This window comes from Vulpes lagopus, chromosome 2, assembly GCF_018345385.1.
Source record: "Vulpes lagopus strain Blue_001 chromosome 2, ASM1834538v1, whole genome shotgun sequence".
Lineage (NCBI taxonomy): Eukaryota > Metazoa > Chordata > Mammalia > Carnivora > Canidae > Vulpes > Vulpes lagopus.
This window is the reverse complement of record NC_054825.1, coordinates 83,535,573-83,549,990: the sequence shown is the minus strand read 5'-3', so window position 1 is coordinate 83,549,990 and position 14,418 is coordinate 83,535,573. Positions and strand designations below refer to the sequence as shown.

Below are 14,418 nucleotides of genomic sequence, written 5' to 3'. Positions count from 1 at the left end.
GAATAAGTACATGTGAGTTTTATTTCTAGATTTTAATCAACGACGCTGACTGTTGCAACTAGTGGCTTTTTGAGCTACCATGGGCATGCAAGAGAAAACCTGAGAGGTCGATGAAGAGAGTGTTGTTAATTTAGCTTCTTAAAAAATGGACATGCATTTGTAGAGGATTTACTGTTAAATTCCTCTAAGCTAGTTCTCTCAGCTCTGGTTTTTTTAAAGGCAGTTGACCTTATAAAGGGAAGCAGCAGTACACATATTTGCATTTGTACCTCACCTGAGCACACTCTGACATTACAGTCCAAAGACAGAAAAGAAGGAATCACGGCACATTTAATCCAAATCACAACATAGAGATCTACTAGCTTGTATTTTATTCTTCCCCAAGAGACATTTAGAAAAAGAAAAATGACTGACGGCATAAAAGTACAAGGGAGGCATCTGTAAATACAGAAACCACGGCCCTGTTCCTGAGATGGGTAGAAAACGAGGCATTCCAGAAACTTCTGCTCTTGAAATACGAAACAGTCAGAAGGTGTGGGTTTTTTTTTTTTTTTTTTAGATTTTATTTATTTATTCATGAGAGACACAGAGAAGGAGAGAGAGAGAGGCAGAGACACAGGCAGAGGGAGAAGCAGGCTCCATGCAGGGAGCCCGACGTGGGACTCAGTCCCGGGTCTCCAGGATCACGTCCTGGGCGGAAGGAGGCGCTAAACCGCTGAGCCACCGGGGCTGCCCAAGGTGTAGGCTTTTTAAATTTTATTTTAACTGTGTGGTAATTTTTAATGCGTCACAGAGATAAGCAGAGAGAAAGAGATGATTTGTACAGCACTAAGTACATCTTCCGAAAGTCTTTAAAATGTTCTTTCTACTTCGAAGTGGTATACTCTGCCAAAATCCTCCCCTGGGCACTGTGTCACTGGTGCACATCACTGTCATTACTAGATTTGGGAGCAGGGGAGGAGCCAAGAAAAGCCACCACCTGGGTTGGTCACACCATATTTTCCCTTTGTGGGCAAAGCTCTGCTGCACAGAACACATCGGCACGGGCCACACGAAACGACGTTCTACTTAACACGTCTGGCATTTCCTGGTCACAAGTGGGATGGTACAGTTAAACGGCTTAGAAGCGACAGAAACCGTAAAGAAGAAAGCCGGAGGCTGGCCCACCGTGAGCCACCACGGCAGAAGGAAGAGCAGCCCGAGTGTCTGCCCCCTCCAAGCACGCCAGCGACGCTCCCCTGGTAGAGAAGCAGCCAGCTCGTGGAGGAACATGCGGTCAGGATGAAGCGCTCGCTCTTCCCACAGGAGCAGAACTGAGCGGACCCGCCCACAGCAAGCCCTGGGGTCACCCTAGCGTCCAGGACTCAGTAACGTCACAAACATCTGCCTGAAGGTTCCGAGAAGTGTAAAGGGGGGAAGGCAGAAGTGAAGCAGTTGGGTTACTTATCCTAGCAGAGCGGAAGCTCAAGGTCGCTCCATTTTTCAATAGGCAACAATAATCTGAGGAATAAGGTCTAGTTACTTGCATAACGATAATGAGTTGGTACCTCAAACTTTAAGCAGTGATTTATGCAGCAGTCCATTGATAGTTATACCTGATGACTGACTATATTTATCACTACAGAATTATTTGCTACCACAGACCTATTTATCAAGAGCTTACTATGTGCTAGACCACCGGCATGGAGCTGATTGTTAAAACAGCTCTGATTGACATGAACCACTGCATCCCTATACAACAGGAAGCTGAAGGGCAGCTTGCATTACGCTCCTTTGCAGGAGATAAACTATTCTCTGAACTAGGGTCGTTAGCTCCACATCCACACTCTCTCCACTGCAACAAGCGGCCTTCAGGTATGAAAATGGCTTATGTTACATGTTCACCACAGGGACTTTTCACAAAGGCTCAGAGATGGACAAGAACGGGCTCATCCTCTAGACAAGCATACTTAAGAAAACTGTCATAAATGAAACTGCAAATATGAGAACAGGCTACTAACGTATGTTTTCCATTTCTTTCTCATGAAATATCTTAAAAGGCCTTAAGTAGCAAGTTTGAAAGCAAACAGTAACAGCACACACTTAAAAGACAATACATGCCAGGTGCTGTTACTGTGCTTTGCAAATAGGAACTCATTTCTTCCTCACAACAATCACATGAAGTAGATAATATTATCACTGTAATTCTTCAGATAATGAAACTGAAGCACAAAGTACCTAAATAACTTGTCTACAGTCACACAGCTAGTAAGAGCTAGAATATGAGACCAGGTAGTATGGTTTCAGAATCCAAATTCTAATCCACACTGTCCCACAGGAAGCACTAACTAATCAAGAATTCCTCTCATCTGTATGAAGATGATCCAGAGTGTGACCTACACGGATGTGAAGCGCTCTCTGATGTGATGTTCACATTCAACTTCTGACAAAAAAGCAAAGTCCAAAGCCTTCAGCAACACTAATACAAAGGACAGTCTCCTGAAACTTCCAAATTCTAATACTGGCTAAACTCCTATTTACATGTGTCTTAAATCTATAAATACCTGTAAACAGGTGTAAAAATTATATATTTTCCTTGTGAATTGAGGAGAAACAGGCACAACATGAGCTAGGTCTAAAAAACTAGTCTAGAGGCCAGACGTGAGGATTAGTTTTGTTACTTTGGATTCCAACTTTGTATTGATGTTGATTATAATCTCCATTTGAAAGTTTCAGGTGGTCAAAAGCAGCAGAAGAAGAGGGAGACGGAGTTGGTGGTTGTATTCACCATACTGGAAACATCTCTCATTAAATTTTAAACATCTCTGCATTTAGTCAAAGACAGACAAAGAAGTTTCATTTTACTGAGAAAAGGCATCTGTAGAAAGTATATGAAGAAAAGCATGTGTCAAGATGTGTTCAGTATACTAATATGCATGGTTCTAAAGTTATAATTCAACAAATGGATTTGGGGGAAAACTGCACATTAATCCTAATTTATTTTTCATATGCAGATAAGAAGAAAAAGGAAAAGAAGGCAATTTGATTATGTTGCTATGGAAAATAAATTATTCTCACATTAGGTAGATATCAACAAATATCTCTTGGCATCTCCAAGTAGAATGCAAGGTTAATTTGGTTTGATATTGTAAAGAAAAAATATCACGTTAGGTCATAATATATAATTTGGCTCTTCTAGGGGCAGAAAACTTGAGAAGTGAAATGGACATTCCATACATAATTAGTTGATTAAAAAGATGATAGAATACAAATAAGTACCTTAATATTTATAAAACACATAACTAGTACAAAGAAAACACTGTTTTAATTACAAAGTTTGAAAAATGCAAGTCATTTCCAATAAAGGTTCCAAATATATTTGAAATGTATTCCATTTTCTTTTGTCTTGGTTTTGTTTCTGCATTTTAAATTAGATATATCTAATAGATATATCATGTACTTTTCTAGTGGCAGCCAACTTTGTTTTTAGTTAAATACATGCAAGGTATTATTGGAAAGATATTCATCAATGAACCAGCTTACTATTTTCTAAAATTTATAAAAATCCTCATTCCAAATGATTATTGGTGTATATTCATTTCATGTTCAAATGTTTTCTTTTCTCACTGTATTTCACTTTCCTTTAATTTACACAGGTTCAACAGGGCTTTTAACGTATTAGGACAATGTCCACAATCATTACATGCTATAAAATGGAAAGGACAATCTTCTATAAGAGAGAAATATATTTTTCAACAAAATGAAACTTAAAAACACGTCTTGATTTCAAAAGTAGAAATCTTATTTTAATGTCCTAAGTTAAAGAGTATTATGGTTTTATTATTCTATGTGTTCAAAATAAGGAATTCAGGGTTCAGAGTTAATTCAGTAATTCAGGGTTTCTCTAAAAGTGGGATGAGAAACTATATACAGAACTTTGTACAAAATTTATTATTCAAGAATACTTGTATTGTCAACGTCCTCCCAGTTATATATTTATAATTTGGATGTTTTTCATAAAGCCAAACGTTAAGTAACAAGTCAAAATATTTTTAATATAGTAATTTTAATATATTGGCATAACTGGATTTTATTTTTTACCTTCAAAAATAATTGATATCTATGGACTAAATCAATATTGTAGTGATTGTTGTCAGTTGTGAGCTGTGCCTAAGCCTTCATCCATACCCCCCTATGCATATTTTCAAAGCAAATTTAATCTTGTCTCTTCAGATTATCTTTGGAACTTAAGTACAACAGTAACGTATATTAATTATTTGGGAAGAAAGTCTGTTTATTATAATAATTCAAAGTTTATGTTCAGTAGTTACATAAGCAGATTTAATCCTTGAAAGAGAAGGTAACCCAAGTAATTTACATTGTACATGTCATCTTCCAAAATCTGTGCTTAAACTGGAATACACCTCTTTTTGAACCAGAAAATCACCAATAGCTCCTTTTGACAGCACAAGTTCTACGAAGAGTTTCAGGAGGAGTTAGATCAGGAAGGATACAATTTATAACACTGCAAGGAAGCACGCAGTGCTGCCTACCAGTTTTTTTTTTTTAATTTTTTTGTTTGTTTGTTTATGATAGAGAGAGAGAGAGAGAGAGGCAGAGACACAGGCAGAGGGAGAAGCAGGCTCCATGCACCGGGAGCCCGAAGTGGGATTCGATCCCGGGTCTCCAGGATCATGCCCTGGGCCAAAGGCAGGCGCTAAACCACTGCGCCACCCAGGGATCCCCACCTACCAGTTTTAATAATTAGTATAGCCTATGATATATGTTTGTCTAAATCAATATATTCATCTAAAATCTATGAGCACCAAGTGTCTTTCACTCCTAAATATCCAGAAAATAATTTTGTAAGATAATTTGATGAAGCAATTTATGGCTTTCATTCCAAAAAAACCCACCAAAATATAAAAAGAACAGAGAGCCACAATAGGTGGTTCTACTGTACAAACATAACATCTGGAAGCAAACTCTTTGCGTAAGTCAGCTATATAATAAATATAATAAAAATTTTGGAAGATTCTATTCTATGATAAAAAGATTTTAAATACAGAAAATGTTATAAATCTGATCAGAATGTCTGATTTAGGTTCCCCCAAACCTTCTCTTTAAAGTATTTTCTTAATCCCCATGTAGAATCAAATATTCCCTCCCTCTACTATGCACCCACCTTGAACGCATTATGTACTCATTACTTTCTTGTCTGTTTCCCTCTGTTAGACTTTTGGTCCCTTGATGGCTAGTATCATATTCTATAGGTCATTGGGTTCCCATTTCCTAGCACAGAGCCTGCCATATAACGGGAACTTGATACATTTTAATTGGGAAAGTGAAAATCCACTTTTAGATCCTATCCTAAGCAGTTCCAACAGATACGTGTTTTTGTAAAGTACAGATAATGACTCTTGACACCATTAAGCAAATAAAAATCTTTCCTATTTCTTTAAGTGACTTTTCATATGATTGGCATGGATTTATATGCATAATTATACATATACAGAGCATACATACAGCTCTATATCCAGAGTCAGCTAACTACATCCCACATGCCAAATCTTCCCCATGGCCTGTTTCTGTATAGCCTGTGAGCTATGAATGGCTTTTACATTTTTCAATAGTTGGAGAATATCAAAAGGAGCATATCTATAACATGTGAAAATTTTGTGAAATTCAAATTTCAGTGTTCATAGATCAAGTTTAATTTTAACACAGCCAAGGTCATTGTCCATGACTGTTTTTGTGGAACAATAGCAGAACTGAATAGTTACAACAGAGATCATATAACCTGCAAAGCCTAAAATATTTACTATCTGACTCTTTACCAAAAAAGTCTGTTAACTACTGATCTATATGCTAGGGTATGATTGCAATTTATTTCACTTTTTTTTTTTTTAAATTTTTTATTTATTTATGATAGTCACAGAGAGAGAGAGCGAGAGGCAGAGACACAGGCGGAGGGAGAAGCAGGCTCCATGCACCGGGAGCCTGATGTGGGATTCGATCCCGGGTCTCCAGGATCGCGCCCTGGGCCAAAGGCAGGCGCCAAACCGCTGCGCCACCCAGGGATCCCAATTTATTTCACTTTTATTGACAGTTCTACATTTTAACAATTTTATAAGCAACAAAAATTTGAAAGAAAAATTAGTTTCCAATATAAATCTCCAGATGTAATTATATAATTAGGACTAAGGTGTTGAAACACTTTAAATAAGGAAAAAATGTAATATTATAAAGTACCAATGCAATATGGCAGGTGATACTATGAATTTGTTCATATTAGTTAAAAGTATATAATTAAAATCCTTTTGAAATCTCTAAATTAATGGAAAGATTTTCAAAAGCACTAAATTAGCTTTTGCTTTTTCCTTTTATTATAATAATAAACAATAAAACCCAGAATTAAAAATAAAACTTTACTGTCAATGGGACATAGATGCACCAAATCCTTAAGTGTGTGCGATGAGCACCCAACATACACCCATAACAAACACCCAAAGTCATTAAAATTCATAAATTCACAAATTTCATATCAATATGTCACTAGACTACATTTTATTACTAAAAGTTTGCCTCCTTTGGCCAGTTTGAACATTCTAAATGCAGAAAAATATTTAATACGACCTAACATTGGAGAGTCTTTTAACATGTGCATGTTTTCATTTTTCTTAAAAACTACTGCCTAATTATTGAATTACTAATTAGATAAAGGGAAATAGATTGGTTTTTACTGGCAGACAATTTGTACACACTGTTTAAGACAAAAGCTTTGGCAGGGAAATAATATTATCCTCCTTTTATGGAAAGAGATTAAGGCTCAGAGAGGTTAAGTAATTTGCCCAAGGTGACACAGCTAGTAAGTGTGTTCCTCCTAACATACAGGTCTTTTTTTTCCCACGTGGCCACGTGACTCTTAACACTAACACTAAAAACTAGGAAAATCTGATGCTTAACACTTAGAAAAATGTTTCTGGTTGAGATTAGATCTAAATTACTAAATACTGATTGTGCATATTGACTATGGTAAAGGTGCCCATGCTACAAGAATATTTTAGAATTAGAGCAATAGCCAGTGAGCTAAAAATGTTTTTTTACAAACAAAATGTTTTAAAAGAAAAAAAGATCAAAACTAGAATATGATATTATGTTATCATGATAATTATGGCATGATAATTATGAAATTTAAATAATGAGACCCATAAATAAGGTTTATTGGAACCTGATGAATCTCATTCATTTATGCACTGTCTATGGCTGCTTTTGAGTTATAGCGACAGAGCTGAGTAGATGAGACAGACATGGTATGCTCTATAAAGGTTAAAATATCTACTATCTGGCTCTTTACAGAAAAAGACCTCTGAGTTAGAATTAAGAGAAACTAAACTCTTACAACACATTTTTAAAGTATGAAATGTATTTTTTGAGTGTGGAACTGAAGAACACTTCATGCTAAAACTATAAAAAACATAAATAAAGGGTATAATGGAGTATTCTTCAGTCCCGGGCCATATTTTTTAACTTAATCTGAGATACAGTAAGACCCAGCCAAACTGCCTATCCTAACTGCTCTTTTGTAATGCACATTTCCAACAGGTAGGGAGGTCTTTTTAATCTTAATATTGGGTGATTCCATGTTAGTGTTATAGTTTTGCTTTTATTTTTTAATTCTGATAGTGTACAAACTTTTGATTTAGAAAAAAAGAAATTTATGGGGCACCTGGATGGCCCAATCAGTTGACTGTCCAGCTCTTGGTTTCAGCTCAGGTCATGGTCTTATGGTCCTGAGACTGAGCCCCACATTGGGCTCTGTGCTTAATGGGGAGTCTTTTTGCCCCTCCCCCCACTCACTTTAATATATAAACCTTAAAAAAAAGAAAGGTTTTTTTTACACTTTTATATATTTTATGATTATGAATGCAGTAATTATCTATAGTTCAAAGTATTTTAAGAGTTAATATTGATTTAAAAATCTAAATATATAGCTTTCACACTGATAATTCTTTAAATGATGGACTTTTCAATGTTTATATTTACTTTAGGCACTTTAACTGGAATATTTATTGAAGTCCATAAAATCGCAGATATATTTTTGCCATGTTAAGAATTTAAATTAAGACCGTCTGTAGATTATGGAGATGACTGAGTTTTTATGGATGTACAATCTGTTCCACCTGCTGTTATTGATATAGCCACTGTTCTGAATTAACCACTTAAAGGACATATAGTTAGAAAAACAACAGGTGCATCTGTTGGTGCAACATTGTAAGAAAATTTAAGAAAAAATACTAGTGATCTGAGGAATTGAAGATTAGAATAGTAGTTGGTAAGAAAAAAACATAGTCAGTGGTTATCTATAAGCAACAAAAAGTGATGTTTATTTCTCCTTTTTCTTTACAAGTACTTCACACAGAAAAGGAAATATTCTGCAAACAGAAACAGCAATGGAAAGAAAACCAGGAGGGCAATACCACACACCCAAACACATGCAGTGTACCATTGTCTCTCATACTTGTTGCGGAAGAGGGAGTGTTGCAACTCAGCAACCAGTCTGCAGTATTTAAAACAGTCATGTTGTCCCCTGAGAACAGGAACAGTATAAGGGTTCATTGTCGGAATGCCTGCTTAGTGTACATGAATAGTCTTCAATGCTTGCACTGGTTCCTGACCTTTGAGCCAGAATGATAACTGCACTGTATGACTTTTACACTTTATCAGGTCTGTTTTAGTTCAGTTAAACACATTTACATTATGATTAGTGAACTCCAAGGTTTGATTTCAGAGTTTTAAAAAATCTTATTATATGTACCCAAATTCAAGTTTAAATATGTTCTTATACCAGAAATCATTACTAAAGAATCTCACAAATTTGCAACCCTATAATTAATTAGCTAAAATTATAAGATGCATGTTTAGAGACAAATAAAAATTATAAACAAGGAAATGTTAATCTACAAAGGGTTTGGTGTAAAACATTATTAAATACAGGCAAATTGCAATGCACACAACCTTGCAAAATATTTTAGACTGCATAGTTATGTTAAAATGAATGGAAAGAGGTGTACTGATTTCATAAATACTCATTGAAAATTTAAAAGAAAATATGATGTGGCAAATGCTGTTATCTAATATGATTAGTTTATAAATTAAAAAAACTAATATAATTTTTCTTTTATGGACTAAAAATGATGGTGAATAATTTAAAAAGTAGCTTACACATAATATGTGTATATATGTTATCTATATATATGCTGATGCAAAAATAAGACCATATCTTTTGATAGCTGAATGCCTTTTATAAAATCAGTAGGGCAGAATATTTGAAATAACTGTTACTGTTACCATATGCTGAGGCATAATTATAGGTTAATCAAATGAGAAAGTATCTGAAAAAAATTTAATTCTCATTTTAAATACATTAGGTATTACTCTCTTTGAAAAGAAAATGCAGCAGACAAATATTTTTCTATTCTTAAATTTCATTTAAGAAAACATGTTTTTAAGAATAATATCGGGTAGTCTTTTTCCTGAAATTCAAAATAAAACCAAAAATTAGTATGATTTCTTCTTTCTCTTTCTCTCACACGCACAAGATCAGAGTGCAAATCCTTTTGGCCACATATTCTAAATTTTTTCGAATATTTATAGGGGCAAATGCAAAAAGGAAGCTTTGCTAAAACCCTTCAAAATGCTGTTCAGGGATATCTATTCTTTCTGAATTTTTCCAGCTATAGAGGAGGTATAAAAGTTTAAAGAAAATCAACAGAATAATAGACAGTCTTTAGCCATATATTCCCTGACTATAATGCTGATTGTGTTATTGCTAATAAGGAATTTATTTATTAGCAGATCCTAACATACTTATAGCAAACACTGAAATGTGATTCTAGCTGTCTCTGGGGTGGTATACTTACCTCCTGTTCCATTTGTGGTGACAGACGTGCTACTGAGATTTGCCTTCTCCAGTTTGGAGCTACCAGGAGTATCACCACTTCCAACAAGAGGATGAGGACTTGCAAGGTCCTGCATTTCCATAGACCTGTAAGAGCAGGAAACAGCAGAGCAAAAGCTGAAATTTCAGCAATAATTTCTTTAAAAACTACATGTATTATTCTACCGGGCACATGTGTGATCTCACAGTAAGAATTGAGACCAATAGCTAAGACTTTTTTGTTAATTAGATGAACATGACAGTCCATTAAAAATTAATAAATAAATAAAGCTTCCATAGTAGTTTAGCCTCATAATTTGTAATCCTATAACTACCTCTATAATAAAGTACAGAAGAGAGCCAATTCTGTTATCTTAGCATATAGTTGATATGGATACCCTCCCTCCTACATTGACCATCTCTGTTATAAAGATGTGGAAACGCTGAAAATATTTAACACCTAAAATTTGATATCCTCAGCCACCAGTAATAAAGAAATTAATAGCTAGAAATAAAGTATAAAATCAAAGGTAGAACAGAAACTTCTAGCTGACCTTGTAGAACCAGAGCTGAAAACTGAGCCTAAGGACTGAGGGCTGGAGTTTAAGATCTATTTAGGAATAGAAGGTTTGACTTAAGTCTGTTTCAGGGAATGTGCTAGAATTGAGACCCTAAATAAAACTGAGACTCTTCAAAGGCTGACTCTTTTTGGAAACAGAAACTAAAAAAGCAGAAATTCGCAGTGGACCAAAGAAGCCACATATGCTTCAATGAAAGAAGGAAAACACACGAGATAAAAATTGAGAGAATTTATCACCAACAAGCTATCCTTTAAAAAATACTGAAGAAAGACCTTCTGCCAAAAGTAAGGATACCAAATGAAAACTCAGAGCTACAGGGAGGAATGAAGAGTGACAGAAACATAAATATATAAGCAAATACAAAGGTTATCTTTTGTTTTTCTTTTAATTCACAAAAGAATGCTAATTGAAGCAAAAAAAAAAAAAAAAGCCCACAAGATTGTATCATGAGACTTACAATATGATATAGGAGTAAAATATATGTCAATAGCACAAAAAATACTGGGGCAAAATTATATTCTTCTAAGGTTCTTTCATTTGGTATGAGGTGTTATGACATACTTGGAGAAGATATTTAAGATACATCAAATAATATCTAACATTAAATATTAATAAAATCCTAATAGATACAACAAAACATCAATAGAAAAATTAAAATAAAACATTAAAAAAATTGGGTTATCCCTAAAGATCAGGAAATGAGAAAGGAAGAAACATATGTGAAAAATAGAAAACCTGTAGCAAGACAGCATACTCAAACCTCACTATATCAATGATTATAGTAAATATCAACAGACTAAACATTCCAATGAAGAGCCAAAGATTGTTAGATTGGATCAAACAACCATAGTCCAATTAGGGATCTACAAGAGAAGTACTTTTTAATACAGACATACTCTGATACTATGGTGTACTGCGCAGAAATATTCATTTTTTTGATTTTAAAATTTATTTATTCATGAGAAACACAGAGAGAGGCAGAGACATAGCAGAAGCAGAAGCAGGCTCCGTGCCGGGAGCCCAATGTGGGACTCGATCCCTGGACCATGGAATCACGCTCTAAGCTGAAGGCAGATGTTCAACCACTGAGCCACCTAGATGTCCCAGAAGAATTCATTCTTATAGCTGCTGGGAGTATAAGGAACTGGCACTTCTCAACTAAAGTCCTTCCCAAGACTTGCCCTGAACTAAAGAGAGTCATTTTGCCTTAAATCACACCCTTTCTGAGGTTAGCCCTCAGCTACTGACTGATGATGAAGGGATATAAAAGTATTACCTGCCCTGAAGGTCACTTGAATCTAGAGTGGCCCTAAGATCAACTGAGACATTTGTTGCAACTGCATTGAAGACCAGAGTCTTTCAGTGTAATCATGCTTCTATCATCCCCCCAAAGGTCTTACTACTGAAAGCACAACCCATTAAACTCCTGGAACATAAATCTCCATGTTAGAGTCTGCTTCCTAGGAACTTGAGCAGTGATAAGACACAAGTAGGTTCAGGGTTAAAGGACAGAAAACAATATAACATATAAATAATAAATGTTAGAGAAGTGTTTTGGCTATTATAATATCACAAAATGAAGAGTATTACCAGATACAAAGAGATAATTAAGAAAAAGAGAGAAACAATAAATTCTTCAGGAGGATATAACAATCCTAGCATGTGTCTCCTAGCCAAGCTTTAAAATATATAAAGCAGGGATCCCTGGGTGGCGCAGCGGTTTGGCGCCTTCCTTTGGCCCAGGGCGTGATCCTGGAGACCCGGGATCAAATCCCACGTCGGGCTCCCGGTGCATGGAGCCTGCTTCTCCTCCCTCTGCCTGTGTCTCTGCCTCTCTCTCTCTCTCTCTCTCTCTCTCTCTCTGTGACTATCATAAATAAAATAAAATAAAATTCTTTAAAAAATAAAATAAAATATATAAAGCAAAAACTAACAGAATTAAAGGAAGAAACTGACTAGTAGTTCATGGTCATACTTGGAGCTTTTGTAACATTTTCTCCACAATAGCCAATTGCAAAAGTAGACACTGTCATCAACATGCTATAATTCATGGTTATAGTATACTAACACCCAATAATTATAGAATACACATTATTTTCAGGTGCACATGGAATGCCACCAGATGGACTATAAGGTAGAGCATAAAATAAGTATCATTAGATTTTAAATTAAACCTTAAAGAGTAGAGTATCTAGCTATAATGTATTAAATTAGAAAGAAATGATAGTAAAATACATGAAATAATCATTAACACTTGAAAATTAAGCACCATAATTCTAAGTTACCTATGAGTCAAAGAAGCAATCACCAATGAATTTAGAAAATAATTAGGACAAAATACTAATGAAAACACATCAAATCACCCACACATAGTCAACTGATCTATGACAAACTAGCAGACAATACAATGGAGCAAAGACAGTTTCTCCAACAAACGGTGCTGGAAAAACTAGACATCCACAATGCAAAAAAAAATAATAATAATAATAATAATAATAATAAGTTTAGACAGAGGCCCTATACCCTTCACAAAAACTAAGTCAAAATTGATCACAGACCAAAGTATAAAATGCAAAACTATAAAACTCTCAGAATATAAGAAAAGGCCCAGATGACCTTGGGCATGATTTTGAGTTTTATTAAATCAATTAAATCTTTAAATGTATTTAAAACTACACCACCAAAGATAGAATCCATGAAGTAAAAAAAGTACTAGTAAGCTGGGCTTCATTAAAATTAAAAACCTCTCTTCAAAAGTCAGTATCAGGAGAACTCAAAGACAAACCACAGACTGGAAGAAGATATCTGCAACAGACACATCTGATAAAAGATTGCTATCCAAAATACATAAATAACTCTTAAAACTGGGCAGCCTCGGTGGCGCAGTGGTTTAGCGCCGCCTGCAGCCCAGGGTGTGATCCTGGAGACCTGGGATCGAGTCCCACGTTGGGCTCCCTGCATGGAGCCTGCTTCTCCCTCTGCCTGTGTCTCTGCCTCTTCCTCTCTCTGTGTCTCTCATGAATAAATAAATAAAATCTTAAAAAAAAAAAGAACTCTTAAAACTGAACAATAAGAAAAAATCAACTGCTTAAGAAATGGGCCAAACACTTCAATAGACACTTCACCCAAAGAAGATATATAGATGTCAAATAAGCATATAAAAAGAGAGTTCACATCACATGTCATCAAGGAAATGCAAGTTAAAACAATAAGGTAACACTTCACTATTCACTAGAATGGCCAAAATCTGTAATACTGACAATATCAAATTAGGCAAGGATATGGAGCAACAGGAACTCTCATACATTGCTGGTAGAAATCCAAAATGGTATACATACTTTGGAAGATAGTTTGGCAGTCACTTTTAAAACTAAGCATATTCTACTATACAGAGTCAATGGGCCATTACTCAGTGTTAAAAACAAATGTCCCTTCCAGCCATGAAAATACATGAAGGAGTGAATAGCCAATCTGAAAAAGTCATACATATTGTATGATTCCAATTATATGATATTCTAGAAAAGCAAAACTATCTTGCTGAGGTAGAGATGAGGCAAGGATAAACAGGAGTATAGAAAATTTTTAGGACAGTGAACATACTCTATATGGTATTGCAGTGAAAGACATATGTCATTATACATTGTCCAAACCCATTGCATATACAATACCAAGAGCCAACCCTGAAGTAAACTACAGACTTACAAATATAATGATGAGTCAGTGTAGGTTCATCCCTGGTAATAAATGCACTGTTCTGGTGAGTAATAACAATGGAGCCAGCTATACATGTGTTGGAGCAGAGGATGTATTGGAAATCTCTGTACCCTCCTCTCAGCTGTGCTATGAACTTTAATTGATCAAAAACTAAAGTCTTTAAAACAAAAAATGACTTCATATCAATATTTTTATATGCAAATA

The 14,418-nt window shown here is 35.2% G+C and overlaps 1 protein-coding gene across 10 annotated transcripts in view; it reads right to left on the bottom strand.

Moving 5' to 3' along the window:
* EYA4 (EYA transcriptional coactivator and phosphatase 4) overlaps positions 1–14,418 on the bottom strand; it is a 318,816-nt gene that overhangs the window by 72,347 nt on the left and 232,051 nt on the right. For 7 of the 10 annotated variants that reach the window (XM_041743330.1, XM_041743331.1, XM_041743334.1 and 4 more), the window contains exons 4-5: positions 9,903–10,027; positions 8,501–8,569 (exon numbers count right to left, since the gene is read on the bottom strand). In XM_041743330.1, coding sequence (XP_041599264.1) covers positions 8,501–8,569; positions 9,903–10,027 — 194 coding nt within the window. The remainder of the gene's footprint in view (positions 1–8,500; positions 8,570–9,902; positions 10,028–14,418) is intronic. The other 3 variants (XM_041743335.1, XM_041743338.1, XM_041743336.1) reach the window with 1 other exon arrangement.